The following is an 18,051-nucleotide window of genomic DNA, read 5'->3' on the forward strand; positions in this document are numbered from 1 at the left end:
TCCAAAAATTACTAACAATTTATCGTCTACAGAAACAAAAAATGATAGGCCAAATCTTAACTGCCTCTCTTAATGCTAATTCCGGGATGTGACCATCACTATTTTAGTCAGATGGGATTATTACTATGCCTTAGGGGACACCACAAGACAACCATAATACTTATTTTATTAATTAATAAATTGATAATAAACTTAATCATTTATCAATTTTATAACTAAAGAAAGGAAAATAAAACAAAAACAGAGCACTACCTAGTAGTGAATAATGATTACTTCAGTTATAATCTCTTCTGTGTGTCTTTCTATGCAGAGCTTTCAAGAGATTATACCTTAGAGGTGGTCAGTCTTCTCTAGTTAAAATAAGACCAAAGTACATTAATCCCAAAATAAATAGTAAATCCTGCTTCTGTGCATCTGGGGTGAAATCTTCACTGCAGAGTTAACTAGAGTGTAGATAACTCAAGTTAACTCCTCTCAAATTAGCCTAGATTGAGTGAGAGTAGTCATGCGGCAAAATAACTCTTAAACTACACAGTAATTGTATTAGCAACACAGAATGATTGTGTTTGCAGCTGTCATAAATATAAAGGGAAGGGTAACCACCTTTCTGTATACAGTGCTATAAAATCCCTCCTGGCCAGAGGCAAAACCCTTTCACCTGTAAAGGGTTAAGAAGCTAAAATAACCTCGTTGGCACCTGACCAAAACAACCAATGAGGAGACAAGATACTTTCAAATCTGGAGGGGGGGAACAAAGGGTTCGTCTGTGTGATGCTTTTGCCGGGAACAGATCAGGAATGCAGCCTTACAACTGTTAGTTAGTAAGTAATCTAGCTAGAAATATGTTAGATTTCCTTTTGTTTAATGGCTGGTAAAATAAGCTTTGCTGGATGGAATGTATATTCCTCTTTTTGTGTCTTTTTGTAACTTAAGGTTTTGCCTAGAGGGATTCTCTATGTTTTGAATCTGATTACCCTGTAAGGTATTTACCATCCTGATTCTTTTACCTTTTCTTTAATTAAAATTCTTCTTTTAAGAACCTGATTCTTTTTTTTATTGTTCTTAAGATCCAAGGGTTTGGGTCTATGTTCACCTGTACAAATTGGTGAGGATTTTTATCAAGCCTTCCCCAGGAAAGGGGGTGTAAGGCTTGTGGGGGATATTCAGAGTGGGGAAGGAACCTTGACAGCAGCTGACAATTTTTGCTCACTCTTGTTGTAGCCTATGCCCCTTGACTGGTAAAAACACCACCACTCTCGAGTTAAGGGTTTGTGTGTATGGATGGGAGTTGAGTTAGGGGCAATGCTTGAATTATATCTCAAGTTAACTTTGCAGTGAAGGCAAGCCCTGAGATGCCTCTTCCCCAGTATTTCCGGGCTCACTATGACAGGACTCTCACTAATCATGTCTTTGTGCCCCATATGGATGAAGGGATGATATTTCCCTATGTTTCCAAAGACTACATTAACCAATACATGCTCATGAACTAAATGCCTTTGAGAGCCACAGAGAAGTTTCAATGAGTAAGAAGACTATTCGGTATTTGAAAGCCACAGCAAGGAATGCCCTAGGTCAAAATGTGGGTAAAAAGAACCAAAAGCCAAAATCTGCCTTTGGATTCACACAAGAAATTCCCCTCAAAATGAGTGGGCGGTACGTTCAAGTATATTGGAATATTTTGGTCCAACAGAACGTCAAAAGTATGGAATAATAGCAGACTATATCTGGTTTGGGTAACACATTGCTTAGAGATCAAAACCCCAATGTGCAACCAACCAACAGTATTATACTAAACTGCACTTAGGTCATGCAAATACCTGCAAAGATCACACACTAGTAGATCTTCAAAATTTTAGCAAATTCGCTCTCCAAAGTGTTTTTCTGGAAGCTAAGCTATTTTTTTTAAAGAGTAATGAAACTATACCTTAACATACAGTGATTTCATTTAAAACATTTCTTCCATTTGAAAGATTCTAAGTGCAACCAAAATACTGCTCATATTTTTTCATTTTAAATAAAAGTTATGGATGAACTGATATAGCAACAGTAAGGTTTGCATTAACAAACAGCAATGCCTCCAGGCAGTTATTCAGTAAGACTGATGTCCTAAGGTTCAAGAGAAGCAGAGGTCTCTATATCCCAGGACATCACACCCCTTATTCTACCAAGTTCTTCATATCATCATTCATAATGAGACAAAAAATTAATGACGACTAATTATTAGCACCTAGCATTCAAACAGTCATTCATGTACATCTTCCTCTAGTTCTTTAGAATTTATAGAATCAGAAGATAATACATGATTAGTTTTAAAATAATGATTCATCTTCACAATACATTTGCATCTGGCCATTCCTACTGCATAATATTTAGTTTAAAAAAATGAAACTACATTAGGATCTTACCTATTGTTTTCTTTTTGTTTACTGTACTGTCTGCCTTATGCCTTTTCTGTCATGAAACAAACAAAAAACAACAATATTTAATTACACTCAGGAAGATTCCACATTAGTAACCCATGTGCTGAATAAACAAGGCAAAAACAGGAGGAGTAAAGGACAAGGCAGAGATCTCTCTTTTGTCAATTAAATTGGATCGTCTATGCTGTTTTATGCACCTTTTTGCTTAGAATTACAAAAGACCAATATTGACTTTTTGCATCTAAATTAGGAGGTGGTATTCACTATGCTGAATAACAGATAACAAGGCAAGTTAAAAGCTGCCCCCCAAAAGTGCAATGAGAACAAGTGAATAATTCTACATGATAGGAGTTAGAGTGTGTTGCCTACACATATTCTATGTGTAATTTGTTCTAGCATTATGTATTCAAAGCTTCTTAATATACAGTAAAAAAAAACCTGACATAATTAATTCAAGAGCTGACAGGAGAAAGACCTTTTGACTATAATAACCCTACTTTCCTGGAACCCTGTAATCCTTTTTTTACAAAACAGACTGCTCACCTCAGCAGGAATTTTTCTCCCCCCATTTGTATTTGTTAATATTTCATCTACACTTGCCAAGTGTCAGAATTTGTCTGAAAGGCTTTGCCTTAAATTACCTTATAATCTTAGGGTGCTGAGTACACTTATACCTAACTAAGAAAGCAAATGAGGGTGCCTTTCTAGGTAGGGAGTGTGGATGAGAATGCTTAGAAATAATATTTTGAGAAAGTATGGGAGAAAATCCTCTTGCCTCCATTTTTAATTTTTTCCATATCCCTTCCCTGTTTATCATATGTCTGGAATGGAAACTTTTCCTAACTTAGCTCACTTAGCTGCAGGACCTCAATTTGAGCCAGCAGCTTTGAATGTCAATTAAAATAGTTGGTATTGTTTTGTCTAAGCCTGTTGGACGTAAGAATATACAGCCTGTGGAGTGAGAGCACCTATTAAATGACCAGAATGAGATGCACAGCTTTTGTTAGGTCTTCAATTCTTTTTACCACCCTGGGTCATTGTCACAAGGTAGCTGGTCCCTGCGGACAGACTGAGCCCAGCTCCCCCTGGACTGGAGCAGATGAGCCCAATCCAGCTAATTAAAGAAGACTGGGCTACACCTGGGCCTATAAAGGTCTGCTAGTAGGCAGCTAGATGAAGGAAGGACTGAGACAGCTGAGCCCTGGGGAGCAAAGCCATGCTGGAGCAGAGCTAACTCCGGTGGTGGGCCCCTGGAGCAAGGGGGCCAGGGGCTGAAGGAACCAACCTGGTGGCTGGGCTTCAATGGGTCCATCTACGCAGCAAAGAAAAACCCATGGCTAGCCCATACTAGCCGACTCGGGCTCGCAGGAGTCAGGCAGTGGGGCTGTTTCATGGCTATGTAGATGCCCAAGCCCATGCTCTAGGACACTGTGGGGTGGGAGGGTCCCATTGTTCAGGCGCCAGACAGCCCAGAAGTCAACCCAGCCATGGGTTTTTCTTTGCTGTGTAGGCATTCCCAGAAGGGGAGCGGAGCTGTTGGAGGAGGAAACTGCCAGAAACAGGAGTGCCAGAGACCCCTGGGACGGGTGACCAGGTATGGATTTAAGATGGTGTTCTGTTTGTTTGGTAATCTTTGTTATAATAGAATTATAAGCCTCCTTGACAGAGACTGGGCGTAGCAGCACATGCTTGGAGCTGGGGAGAAACAGCAGCCCCCGGTGACAGTCATCCTTTACATTGTCTTCCAATCTGCTTGCCAGGAAAGGTCTCTTGGCTACGGAGTTTACCTATGTTTCAAAGTCAAAGGACTAAATAATGCTGGCTTACTACAAAAGAAAGTCAGTTCTGATTAGGGATGTCTTTTTATTTGTCAGATGAAAAAGGTATGTTGCTTTCAGTTTTCCTTTCTTTTTGGCAGAGATTTATTGCTAAATAAAATGCTGTTTTCCCAAAGACGAATCTAAATTCCACTGAGGGGCCAAAGGTTCTGTTCAGAGAAAAATCCAAAATGTGTATGTGTAACCAAAGTATATCCAAACATTGGAAGGTTCCCTGGCGATCTCTCTGTCATGTGCCAATGGCCTTCAATATCTTCCTTCTGATATTCATCCACCAGTGACACTATTGCTCAACAAATTGGGCATTTTAGTCTCTTTGACAATAAAATGTACAACTATACCTTCTCCCTCCTTAAAGAAAGGGCAGAATTAAAGGCTCTAGCATTGTGTATTTTAGAGACCAGACCTAAGATACTGTTCAGGATGGCAAAATCTAACTTTTGACTACTTAAAGAGAACATACTACACCTGAGTTGAGAGGAAAAGAAAACAGAGAAACAGCTTTTTTTTTTTGCCTCCATATGTAATTAAAGAGTCAATTTCTTGGCCACAAATAAGCGATTCTGTTTCTACTCAGAGAAGCCTTTGGGCCAAACTTTACAAAGCAGCACCTAAACTTGCACAAACAGAACAGCACATAATTCTTTTTTACACATGTAATTTTAGGCAATGATTTTTTGCACCCTGATCCTGCTGGATACAAATGTGCAAACTGGGTTACTAGATAACTAATTGCTCTACTTGTGCAAGAAATATGGAGCTTTGGAGTGTGCAAAACAAAACACTGCAAGCTAAAATTTGGGCATGCAAATTCGCATTCTCTGGGGAAGCCAATTTGAAAGTTTGCTCCTTCATGTGCAATTATTGTGCTACACGTATTAGAAGGTGAAAAGAGATGAGATTTAGTGAGTGTGATTATTCTTACAAGTACAGAAAGATATTTATATTTCTCACTCTTCCAAATAAAAATATGTGTATAGCGTCTTCAAAATTTGCTTTTCTCAGTATGTTTTAAACTTAGGAATTCTCTTGACAAAATAAATTCAAATATTTTTATTGCTATACTATGAGGCAGATTCTCCGCTGATATAAATAGGTGCAGCTCCATTTGTTTTAATATTATGTTTTCGTTACCCAGTTCAAAGTTCATCTGCATTTCCTATTGTACATAAGCTTTCACATCAACCCACCAGCCCAGATCCATTCAATTCTTCAAAACAGACAGCACACCTATGAAGACATACATATGTTTAATAAAGTACTATTAAATAATGATAATGAGCCGACTCCTGAGGTCCTGTCTCAGGCAAACTCCTCTTAAAGTCAATGGACTATTTACCTGAAAAGGGCTGAGTAACAACTAAGCAAAGATCTCAGGATTTGATCCAACAACAACGGTTACTGTGTCACTCTTAAAGATGCATTTACTAAAACTGTATGTGCTTCATTGGTAGGAAGCCTACCTGTTTCCCAAATTAAATAAATTATACTCACGTAGTCTTCTATAATCTCTTTGATGCCAGCAACGGTTAGAATAAATAGCAATGGCACCAAGGTGGTATATCTTCCTGTTGGAGAGACATCTGGAATTTGCTGTAAAGGAAGAAAAAAATAAAACTGTTTTATGCAGCAAATCTATGATTTATATCAGGTAAAGTTTAGTATTTTATGAATATATCAAGTGAAAGTGGAACTAGAACAGCAGCCATAAGGGATGGAACCTTAACCCTCTCAGCTGCACTCTGCAAACTATCCCACATATACTGGAACTTATTCTGACACAATAAACTTTGAGACGATTCAAACAGATCCATTTTCAAACAAATTAAAAACAACATGTCAGAGAAATGTTTCCTTCTTCCCCTCCCACCCAAGTGCAAAAGTTTCCCCTAAAAATGTATTGGTCAGAGGTGCAAGATAGATCATAGTCAGTCCCGTATCACCGAGATATTTAAGATTCAGGACCAGAAAGAGAAGCTTTATAAACAGTGGAAAGTGGAGATTCCCAGCTTCTCAATGGTTTATAAGCACTTGCTTATGGCTCTGAAACGCCCTGATATACCAGACCTTTACATCATAACATTATTTCACAAAGTAAAGCTATCATAGGCCATTTTAGAATTTCTACAATTCTATTACTTACACATTTCTCTCTCCCTCCCAGGCCTAGACAGTTGAACTCATTCAGGTGGTGTAAAGTAGCATACCTTCATTTTCTTTATTTATACCAGATGAGTATCTGGCCTATAGTAACTAAGACAACCTGGCTTTACAAGCACATGTATGCAAAAAAGGAAGCTTTTTTTAGTATCTTTGGTTAGTTTAATAGTGATTTACGGTGAAATTAGCAACAAGGCTTCTTATAAAATTGGAATTTACTTTGCAAACAGCTTTCAAAATCTCCAACTATCCTTTAAGTTCCTGTTTAAAGTTATGTACTTCACACTGTGATAATGGTGACTACTTTATCTTCATCCAAGAATATTAAAGGAATTGGCACATGAAATTGCAAGCCCATTAGCAAGAATTTTTAATGAATCTGTAAACTCAGGGGTTATACCATATGACTGGAGAATTGCTAACATAGTTCCTATTTTTAAGAAAGGAAAAAAAAGTGATCCGGGTAACTACAGGCCTGTTAGTTTGACATCTATAGTATGCAAGGTCTTGGAAAAAATTTTGAAGGAGAAAGTAGTTAAGGACAATGAGGTCAATGGTAAATGGAACAAAATACAACATGGTTTTACAAAAGGTAGATCGTGCCAAACCAACCTGATCTCCTTCTTTGAGAAAGTAACAGACTTTTTAGACAAAGGAAACGCAGTGGATCTAATTTACCTAGATTTCAGTAAGGCATTTGATACAGTGCCACATGGGGAATTATTAGTTAAATTGGAAAAGATGGGGATCAATAGGAAAATTGAAAGGTGGATAAGGAATTGGTTAACAGGGAGACCTCAGCGGGTCCTACTGAAAGGTGAACTGTCAGGCTGGAGGGAGGTTACCAGTGGAGTTCCTCAGGGATCGGTTTTGGGACCAATCTTATTTCTTTTTATTACTGACCTTTTTATTACTCCCACAAAAAGTGGGAGTGTGCTAATAAAGTTTGCAGATGATACAAAGCTGGGAGGTATTGCCAATTTAGAGAAGGACCGGGATATCATACAGGAGGATCTGGATGACCTTGTAAACTGGAGTAATAGTAATAGGATGAAATTTAATAGTGAGAAGTGTAAGGTCATGCATTTAGGGATTAATAACAAGAATTTTAGTTATAAGCTGGGGACACATTAATTAGAAGTAATGGAGGAGAAGGACCTTGGAGTATTGGTTGATCGTAGGATGACTGAGCCGCCAATGTGATATGGCCGCGAAAAAAGCTAATGCAGTGTTGGGATGCATCAGGCGAGGTATTTCCAGTAGAGATAAGGAGGTGTTAGTACCATTATACAAGGCACTGGTGAGACCTCACCTGGAATACTGTGTGCAGTTCTGGTCTCCCATGTTTAAGAAGGATGAATTCAAACTGGAACAGATACAGAGAAGGGCTACTAGGATGATCCGAGGAATGGAAAACCTGTCTTATGAAAGGAGACTCAAGGAGCTTGGTTTGTTTAGTCTAACTAAAAGAAGGTCGAGGGGAGATATGATTGCTATCTATAAATATATCGAAGGGATAAATACTGGAGCGGGAGAGGAATTATTTAAGCTCAGTACCAATGTAGACACAAGAACAAATGGATATAAACTGGCCATTGGGAAGTTTAGACTTGAAATTAGATGAAGGTTTCTAACCATCAGAGGAGTGAAGTTTTGGAATAGCCTTCCAAGGGAAGCAGTGGGGGCAAAAGACCTATCGGGCTTTAAGATTAAACTCGATGAGTTTATGGAGGAGATGATATGATGGGATAACATGATTTTGGTAATTAATTGATCTTTAAATATTCATGGTAAATAGGCCCAATGTGATGGGATGTTAGATGGGGTGGGATCTGAGTTACCCAGGAAAGAATTTTCTGTAGTATCTGGCTGGTGAATCTTGCCCATATGCTCAGGGTTTAGCTGATCGCCATATTTGGGGTCGGGAAGGAATTTTTCTCCAGGGTAGATGGGAAGAGGCCCTGGAGGTTTTTCGCCTTCCTCTGTAGCATGGGGCACGGATCACTTGCTGGAGGATTCTCTGCTCCTTGAAGTCTTTAAACCACGATTTGAGGACTTCAATAGCTCAGACATAGGTGAGAGGTTTTTCGCAGGAGTGGGTGGGTGAGAGTCTGTGGCCTGCATTGTGCAGGAGGTCAGACTAGATGATCATAATGGTCCCTTCTGACCTTAGTGTCTATGAATCTATGAATTATTCTATTGAGGCACACTTGATTTTTTTTTCTTTTAGTTTCTTTGTAATTACATTGGAATTTCTTTTGAATCAAAGGTTAAAAAAATAAAACCATACCTGCAGTAAGGCAATGAAGAGGAAGAAAGCATTAGCAGCTTTTCTAATCTGCTCATAGAGGAATCGAGGTAGAAATGTCACCACGCTGTACTTAGCTGTACTGTAGGTTCAAAAAGCAAAAACAAACAACAAAAACTTGGTTAAAGTACAGTAGTGTAACCACAAAAAAAAAAAAACCTGCAGAAAAATGATAGTGCCTCAAGAGCTAGCAATGACTTCATTGTTCAAAGTTAATATAGGGAGTTGTGGGTAAACATTAAGGAGATGTATAATGTATAGAAATATAATGTCGTTCTCCCTTTTGAGGGAGTGTGTATTGGACCCTGAAGGCTCGCAGAAAGGCAGTAACTCTGATCATTACAACAAATATCACCTGATGGTACAGTCAGAAGACAAAAATTATCTATTTAAAATATCTGTCCAAACTCCAGTACTATGGGCAGTTCTCTCTAACACTTACATTTGTACTTCATTAGGAACCGAGTTCAGAAAACCACTTAAGCACGTGCTTATCTTTAAGCATGTGGTTAAGTCCAATTAATACTACATTTGTTATTGTTATATCCTGGAACGGTTATAACCAGGCTATCGGCTGGAAACTCCACAACGCCATTTTTTACAGAGTGATTTTTCAAAGTACAGCCACACTTTAAAGAATTAACAGCTACTTTAATTACGGAAATGTGCCACACAATTTACAATCTGCCTTTTATTTCATACTCTGAATCACTTCTTGTCTCAGAACTGACCTAGTACGCTGAACTCAAAGCCCGCGTGGTGAGCACTAAGCTACCAAAAAAAAAAAGATAATTTCAGAATTACCCTTGCTGATCATTTTGTGTAGTGATATCTTGAGGTAATTACATCATAGGAAGAGTAATGCAAAAGGTGATATACATCTAGCCATACCAACAAATTAGGAAGAAAACTCATTTTTCAGATAAATTGTGTCATTTTCTCTGCTAGCTGCATAACGGACATCTATTAACAAGTAACAATAAATGTTGTGATACAAATGAAAACCTGGTCAATTTCAGGAGAAAAGTCTATAAAGCCCAAGACATTATATTGTTCAGTTTTGTAATGAGCCATGTCCCCATGCCAACACAAAAAGTGGCTGACAGGTGACCAGTGCAAACATAAATATGAGTACCAAATAGAATTCCTAGGCTCATGAACCTCTACAATGTACAGAGAACTGGAATGGAAATATGTTGGGCCAGATCCTGCAGTATGATGCATCCACTTTGTGCTGATCAGGCGGTGCAGACTGGTTGGGTTCTGCCCATAAGTGGCCAGTGAAGATTTATCCTTGGAGAAGGGATTTCTCTGTTGGCATAAAGCTAGTGAAATGGGTAGAGCTGGCTCCCATTCCAGCCACCCCTTCACTCCACCTTAGCAGAGCTCTTCTACACTCCAGTGGAAGAAGATATCTAGTGGTATAAGCTAGAGTAGCACCTGGGCTACTCTAAGGAATGTCAGGGCCAGTCTGGTGCTGAATGAGGGAGCTTGCTGTACCTGGCTCCCCAATGGCTACCTCCTTCCCCTCACAGCAAGAAAACCGCAGATGCAGGGGAAAATTCAGCTCTTTGTTTTTAAGTAATAAATTGAGGTAGAGACCTCAATATTAATGCAAAAAGTATATTAATACACTATTTTAATGTTATGTAATTAAGCTTCCCTGTGCCTTTACTGAAAAATAGTGTATATTTATCATTGCTCTCATATATATGGTACTTGGAGAAAAGTACCTCACATATATATGTTTTTGTTTATTCAATTGTAGAAAACATTCAAACTAAGGAGAGCAATTCCAAGAGGCTTCTGCTTTCTGTCACCCCAGAGACAAACAAACCAGAACATCTTCCTTTGTGTAAAATACCAGTTTGGTACAAATGTAATCCTTGTCTCAAGAAAACACATCATACAAAAAACATTCACCTTTTAGGAAAAGACCTGATTTGTGAAAAGGAATGTAGGGTTGCGTTATCAAAGAATAAATCTAGGTGTAAAGTGGACTTTTTCACTCTCCCAAGAAAAATTTCAGAGTAAACCCACACAAATAATTCTAGAAATATTCTTGTTGAATTTTATAATTACTCTAAAAACTTCACTTAAAAGTGTCTAGGAAAAACATGTGTAGTTGGAAATGTTTTAAACCTTTATTTCTTCAGTTGTGAAACGGCAAATCATTTTGAATGGCATATTTGTAAGTATTTTAACTAAATGCAAAGCACTAAAGTAATTTCCTAATATCATTGCTATGTAAATGGTAAAGTGTTCATGTACTAACATAGACTCTAATGATCTTGCTAAACTAATTATTGATGTAAGAAGCTGTTAGGATATAGATATTGAGGCCTGTCTGTAAAGGCCTATACTCTAAGAATTTAGGCGTATTCTTATCACTTGGCTAGTTAGAGGTATAAAAGAGAGAATCAAAATCACTGTCTGCCAGTGTAAAGTCCTTCTCTTACTTTAACAGTCTGAGGCCCTGTTCTTAGGCTAAGGCCTTTGGCTAAGCAACAGAGGCAGCCATAAGCTGGGACAGGACCGGTCACATCCTCACATTCCAAACTAGTCACATTGAAATAAGGTGCTATTGGGCTGTTAGGAATACAATCCTGTCCTGATAATGCCCATCGCCTCCAGAGAAAGGGAAGTGCCTAGAAGATGTAAAAGGAAACTTAGTTTGATAGCATCCTGTCTGGCAAGAACTCACTTATCAATAGCTGGGATGTGAAATCCTCACTTCTGTATTGTTTTGTCATTATAGTTCCCACTTTGCTATTGTTTGTCTGTATAATCTCTGTCCGGTTCTGTGATTGTTCCTGTCTGCTGTATAATTATTTTTGCTGGGTGTAAACTAATTAAGGTGGTGGGATATAATTGGTTAAATAATCATGTTACAATATGTTAGGATTGGTTAGTTAAATTTCAGGAAAATGATTGGTTAAGGTATAGCTAAGCAGAACTCAAGTTTTACTATATAGTCTGCAGTCAATCAGGAAGTGGGTGGATGTGGGGGGAGAGAAATGGGAACAGGGAATGGGGTTGGGGAAATTGGAATCATATTTTGCTAAGGGGGAAATGGAAACAGGGAATGGGGGTGGAGAAATTGGAATCATGTTTAGCTAAGGGCAGGAATGGGAACATGGATACAGGTAAGGCTCTGTGGTGTCAGAGCTGGGAAGGGGGACACTAAGGAAGGAAACTGGAATCATGCTTGCTGGAGGTTCACCCCAACAAACATCGAATTGTCTGCACCTTTGGACTTCGGGTATTGTTGCTCTCTGTTCATGCGTGAAGGACCAGGGAAGTAAGCGGATGAAGGAATAAGCCCCCTAACAGAAGCTATTTAAGTATAGAATATTTGTATTAGTAGAGAATTAATTAAATTGGCATGCTTAAATAGCTCCCTCACCCAACTCAAGATGACAGGAAAAATCAAACTTAAACTACACAAAAAAACTTACATAATTACTCACGGAGTTGTTGATTCTTAAACTAAAGATGTTCTAAGAATTATTTAATTTTAAATGACTGTTAAAAACTAAAAAGATTCATAAAAGAACAGGATTGTTTGGACTTTTTAAAAACACTTTCATTTCCTGTCGAACTCTAAATAAACTGAAGGACTATGTCAGACAATGGATTGAATAAAAATAAGACGTTAACCTTTCGAAGTTAGAGTTTATCTGGGATTTTCCCAGCACAAGAACAAAGGCTGTTAAAAAGTGCTGCATATTCATTTAATGAAGAAGCTCCTCCAGGAAACCCATGAAGGTCCTGAGCCCAGGGGAAGGATGATAGTAACCAACTTGGAATCCATGGAAGCCTGAAAGAGGTGTATTTTCCTATAACTTCATGAACATAGAAAGAAGAAGGGTATAAAATTCCAAATGGAGCACCCTTAACACACACACACACACCTCCGCTACCTTGCTTAAACAGTAAGCACTCCACAACTCATCCTGTCCATCTCTACAAGCAAGCTGCCACAATCAGATTAAGAAAAACAGAGAAGCCCCAAAAGGAAAGCAACCCAAGGAAAACCTCCCCAGGACTTCAACACAGATTGGTGAGAGGAAGTTAATTTAGACACTGCCAAGAGATTAAATTTAAACTCTTCTGAATATTTATTGGGATAAGGAAATGCTTTTGTAACTTAAAAATATTAACAGTTCCTCCTGTTAATCATCAGATGGTTAGACCATGTATTCTTGAAGAGGTGACATGGGCTAAACATTGTCAAACAAAATAATAGTAGGATTTAATTGTATGTACATTTCTTAATATTCATAATTGTCCCATCTCAAGACTGTCCCTTAAATGGCTCTTTTTGAGTTTAAATATTTTCTTTAATTTCACAGGACTTAGTTAATATTACTTACTTTGCCCAATGATCAACTGTTTAGGTTATCAATGACATACCAAACAAGCCTTACCTGCTCTTAAATTCTTTTGCCCAATTATAAACAGTTTAAGTATCTATGAGATACTAAGATGGACTCACAATAAATATGGAAAAACAGTGAACTTTGGTCTTAACTTATGAAATGAAGAACACCTCCAGGTGCAGTCCACTGTCAAAGGCTTAATCTCTCCTAAAAGCTCTCTGCAAGGAAGCATACAGAGGAGATTGTAACTAAAGTAACCAGTTAATCACTTGTATTCTGTCATTTGTGGTTTTTTTGTTTAACGTTTTCTTTTCCTTTCTTTAATAATAAAATAGCCCTGGTTAATAACTATGATTACTTTGCTTGGCTTTAATCCTGGCGTCCATGAAGGTATGTCAAAGAACCCCTGTTACTAACATAGTGGGAGTCACATCACCTGAAATAAGAGAAACAAGTAGTAAGAGCTGGCCAGTTATTTCTTGTTTCTCTGGACTAAATATTTCTAGTAATTTTTAACATCAAATTACTTGTTATCCAACAAATTTACAATTACTCCCTTCTGCCCCACAAAATTAGTGTGTGTGTATGTGTGTGTGTGTCTTCCATACCAGCAGCTTTCACCGGGACACATTCCAGAAATGCTAGTATCGTTCTTTGGGACAGCCCATCCACAGCGGTACTAGTAGTGCAGTATTCACAGTACAGCTGCCACCCCCTGGCCCCTGAAGACTGAGACTATAATCTCTACAAGAGCCATCAGAGTATCTGGAACAAACGGATTATTTTTAACTAGCTGTTTTCCAAGGGAACCAGCCTCTATAGCGCTCTTAATCTAGAGGGGTTAGATTGTTGTCTCCAATGTCCTGCTTTAGGATCCACACAGCAGGACCCAAGCCACCACCACATCTGAGCTCCCGCACGCACATAAGGAAGGTGCAGACTGTACCATGCCAGTAAGCCCAGCCTTCTCTGTGGGATGCGCCACGTGAGCATTTCCAGTCCTCCCCAAGAAGTCTTTTGCCCAATTTCACTGAACGACAGCACTGATATCCAAACTAACAGCAAGGTTCAGCGTAAGACTGACACATACGTAATCAAATGGTCTTTTAAAATCCAAATACATTACACCTACCATGTGCCCTTGATTGTCATATTAAAACAGGTATTCACAAAAAAGTCTGCTTTTTCCATTTAATTAATTGCCATGCATAATGATTACCTAATAAAATATAAGTCTCATTACATCCTCGATCCTGAAAATACTTATGAACATGTTAACTTTACTTACAGAGTGAATGGGACTTCACATGTGAGAAGACTTAAGCATGTGTATAAGTGTCCAGGATTAGCAATCTGTTATCCTTCTACTTTAACCCTCTTTCTTCCCCAACTGTTAATGGGATTTTGCTGTATCTAAGTATGAATAACAAAACTATGAGAGCTGGTACCTGCATATTTTGGTGCTTGGGACTGATTCTATCCCACTGATGAAGATCTGCCATACACTGCAATGGCAGCAGGATCAGATCCTTTAGTGAGGCACATAAAATTAGAACAAAGTTAAATAAAAAGTTATTTTTAAAATTGTGGTCTGTACACAATTGTTAAAATTGATATGATGTAATTAATTTGTCATTTCATTTTTACAGCTCCGTTTAATTTAGTTTGTTTGTTTACTTTGTGTAACCAGAGCCTCTTGGTGTAGGGGGGGTGTAGCCTAGCTCAGTTACCAGTGTACCATCCTCTCTCTAGAGAAGATAACATTCTTTACAGTCATACCCAGCACATAGATGTTATACTGCATACAGAGATTCAGGGGGAGATCATACATTATGTACTGTGACAGGGTCAGGCCAGATGGCTATAGGAGAGTAATTTCTTTTTTTGAAGCAAAAGATGTTTTTTTATTTACATAACACACTTACAAAGTAAAAACAGCAGCATATGCAATGTGTAACACAGCAACCAATCACAATTGTTTTCTCATTAGCTTCAGGGGAGGGAAGTGTTCAAGCTTGCCTGGGCCCAGAGCAGGGGGCTTCCTCGACTCTCGTGGTCTTCCACCCTTCCGAGTTACCTGGCGCCATGCCCGAGTGTCACCAACAATTCCCTCCTCTGAAAGCACCCAACAAGAGGGGCAGGCTGTGGGGTGAACAATGCGGGGGGGGGCAAGTGCACCCACATGTGAAAGGACCCCTCTAAGGTGGTGGTGTCCGCAGCAGCAATGGCTGGGGCTGGGGTCCCTTACTCTCTCCCCCAATCAAGGGGTCAGACAAAGGGACCCGGACGGGGACACTGAGCAGAGAACCTCGGACAGTGCTCACCACTCCTCAAAAGCATCAAGGGAGTCGGTGGACGCCGCCCAGAGGAACTCCGCCCGGATACGTGAACGGACCGAGGATCGGAAAATGGCCCCACAGTCACAGGAAACTCCATTGGCCAACCTCCTCTCTCTGGTTTTATAGATGGCCGTTTTAGCCAGGGCCAGGAGGAGGTTAACCAGGAGATCCTGCGACTTTGTGAGGCCACGGATGGGGAGTGCATAAATAAAAAGGTGAGGGGAAAAATGCAACCAAAAACGTAATAGGAGATTTGTGAGGAGCTGGAACAGGGGCTGCAGCCTGGTGCACTCCAAATATACGTGCACCAGGGTTTCCCTCACACCACAAAAGGGACAAGTATCTGGGACGGGGGTGAACCGCGCCAAGTACGTGCCCGTGTTCACAGCTCCATGAAGGAGCCGCCAACTGATGTCCCCGACAGGCCTCGGAACCAAGGTGGAATATAGGCTGGCCCACCAGGGCTGCTCACCCTCCAAAGGTGGCAGAAGGTCTCGCCACTTTGTGTCGGGGCGGGACACTACGGTGAGGGTGTGAAGGGTGTGGAGCACGAGCATGTAGAGATGTTTCCTTGGGCAGTTTGGAAGCGTACCAGCTGCAGTTCATGCAGCCGGCTCGCAGTGAAGGGGTGAGAAGGTCGATTGGGTCTGTGTGGCAGGGGTCCAATTAAAAGGTCCGGCGGGCCTGGGGTAGAGGGTGGGCGGGGCGTGCCCTCGAGCAGGACCTGGTCAAGGTAAGCTCGAGCAGTGGGTGGCAAAGTGGCCTTCGCCTCCTGAAGTACGCGCCGGGGGGGTAAGAGGGCTGGAGAGCCCCATGCGCCGGGCGAGCGTCAGGGGACCCAGCCAGTCTCTCCGGTCGTAGTCCAGGAAGTCTCCGACTCTCGTGACTTCTGCCAGCATCAAGCTCTGGCGCACCGAGCGGGACTCCGCCACCTGCACACGGAGCTGGGAGTTGTATAGCAGCAGCTCCCCAAGGAGATCTACCCCCTCGGTGGCCGCCACGGACCTGGTCGTTAAAAACAGTTTCCAAGTCCGGAGGAGGTCCTGGTAGAAGACCGGCAGCCCCGAGAGGTCTCGCGGAAGACCTCCCCGACGGAGATAAAAGAGCTGCCGGTCATATCGGAGCCCTCGGATGTGGCGCAGGATGGCATGCACCAGGTGCTCCACGCCAAACTGCCTGCACCACAGAGGAGCCTCTGTAGGGCCTGGAGGCGGAGGACACGGACCTGAGTGTGTAGACACTTCAGGCCCTGTCCTCCTTCCTTCAGGGGTAGATGAAGAACCCCTACAGGGTCCCAGTGCAGTCCTGACCAAAAGAATCCCAGAATCAATATCCAGAGGTTGGTCAGGAAACCCGGGGCCGGGACCAGGTTGTTGAGCCGGTACCAGAGCATGGACAGGACTAGCTGATTAAGCACCAGCGCTCTCCCTCAGAGGGAGAGACATCGGAGTAGTCCCGTCCATTTCTGGAGCTGCTCTATCACCCCGCCCTCTAAATTTTCCCAGTTTTCCAGCGGAGAGGGATGTGTGGCAGAAAGGTAAACGCCGAGGTAGAGCAGCGGACCCGCGCTCCACCAGATGGTCTGAAGCGCGGGTGGGAGGGAGCTTGCCTGCCGCCAGTCTCCTACCGCCAAGCCAGAGCTCTTGACCCAGTTGACCTGGGCAGAGGAGGCTGCCGAATAGATGGCCTGGCAAGCCTCCACCCACGCCAAGTCGCTGGGATCCTGGATCACAAGGAGCACGTCATCAGCGTACGCCGACCGGACCAGCTGCAGCTCCGGCTCCCACAGCACCAACCCTGTCAACCTCCTGCGGAGGAGACAGAGGAAGGGTTCGATCACCAGAGCATACAGTTGGCCCGAGAGGGGGCACCCCTGCCGTACTCCTTGCCCGAAGCTGACCGGTTCGGTCAGGGACCAGTTGAGCTTAACCAGACACTCTGTGGAAGTGTACAGCACCCGGAGAAAACCCACAAACTGGGGTCCGAAGCCAAACGCCTGGAGAGTGCTCAGGAGGTACCCGTCGTCCACCCTATCGAACACCTTCTGCTGATCTAGGAACAGGAGGGCGAACGACAGACCATCTCTACGCCCAAGTTCCAAAAGGTCCCGAACCATAAAAAGGTTATCAAAGATACTGCGGTCCGGGATGGTGTAGGTCTGGTCTGGGTGTATCATGTCTGCAAGCACAGACTCTAGCCACAGCGAGATTGCTTTCGCTACGATTTGTAGTCCGTGCTGAGGAGCGAGATGGGACGCCAATTTTGTAAATCGCGGAGGTCCCCCTTCTTCGGCAATAAGGTGAGCACAGCTCGCCAGCACGAAAAAGGGAGGACCCCACTCTGCAGAGACTTGGCCCAGAAGGTGACCAGGTCTGGGCCGAGGACGTCCCAAAACACGTGGTAGAACTCCACGGTCAGCCCGTCCATGCCTGGAGACTTATTAGTGGGTATATGATGGAGGGCTTCCGAGAACTCGGCCAGAGTGAGAGGCAACTCTAGCCAGTCTCGGTGGCTCGTGCTGACCATAGGGAGCTCCTCCCAAAGCACTCTGCAAGCGCTAGGGTCGGTCGGATCCGGGGAGAAAAGACTTGCGTAGAAGGCTCG

The 18,051-nt window shown here is 41.8% G+C and overlaps 1 protein-coding gene across 3 annotated transcripts in view; it reads right to left on the reverse strand.

Moving 5' to 3' along the window:
* ATP8A2 (ATPase phospholipid transporting 8A2) overlaps positions 1 to 18,051 on the reverse strand; it is a 652,386-nt gene that overhangs the window by 533,362 nt on the left and 100,973 nt on the right. For 2 of the 3 annotated variants that reach the window (XM_027821585.3, XM_043530953.1), the window contains exons 3-5: positions 8,709 to 8,808; positions 5,753 to 5,851; positions 2,406 to 2,451 (exon numbers count right to left, since the gene is read on the reverse strand). In XM_027821585.3, the coding sequence (XP_027677386.3) occupies positions 2,406 to 2,451; positions 5,753 to 5,851; positions 8,709 to 8,808 (245 nt within the window). Of the gene's footprint in view, positions 1 to 2,405; positions 2,452 to 5,752; positions 5,852 to 8,708; positions 8,809 to 18,051 lie in introns of those variants that run through there. The other variant, XM_043530957.1, reaches the window with a different exon arrangement.

Source organism: Chelonia mydas, chromosome 1 (assembly GCF_015237465.2).
Source record: "Chelonia mydas isolate rCheMyd1 chromosome 1, rCheMyd1.pri.v2, whole genome shotgun sequence".
NCBI classification, from domain to species: domain Eukaryota; kingdom Metazoa; phylum Chordata; order Testudines; family Cheloniidae; genus Chelonia; species Chelonia mydas.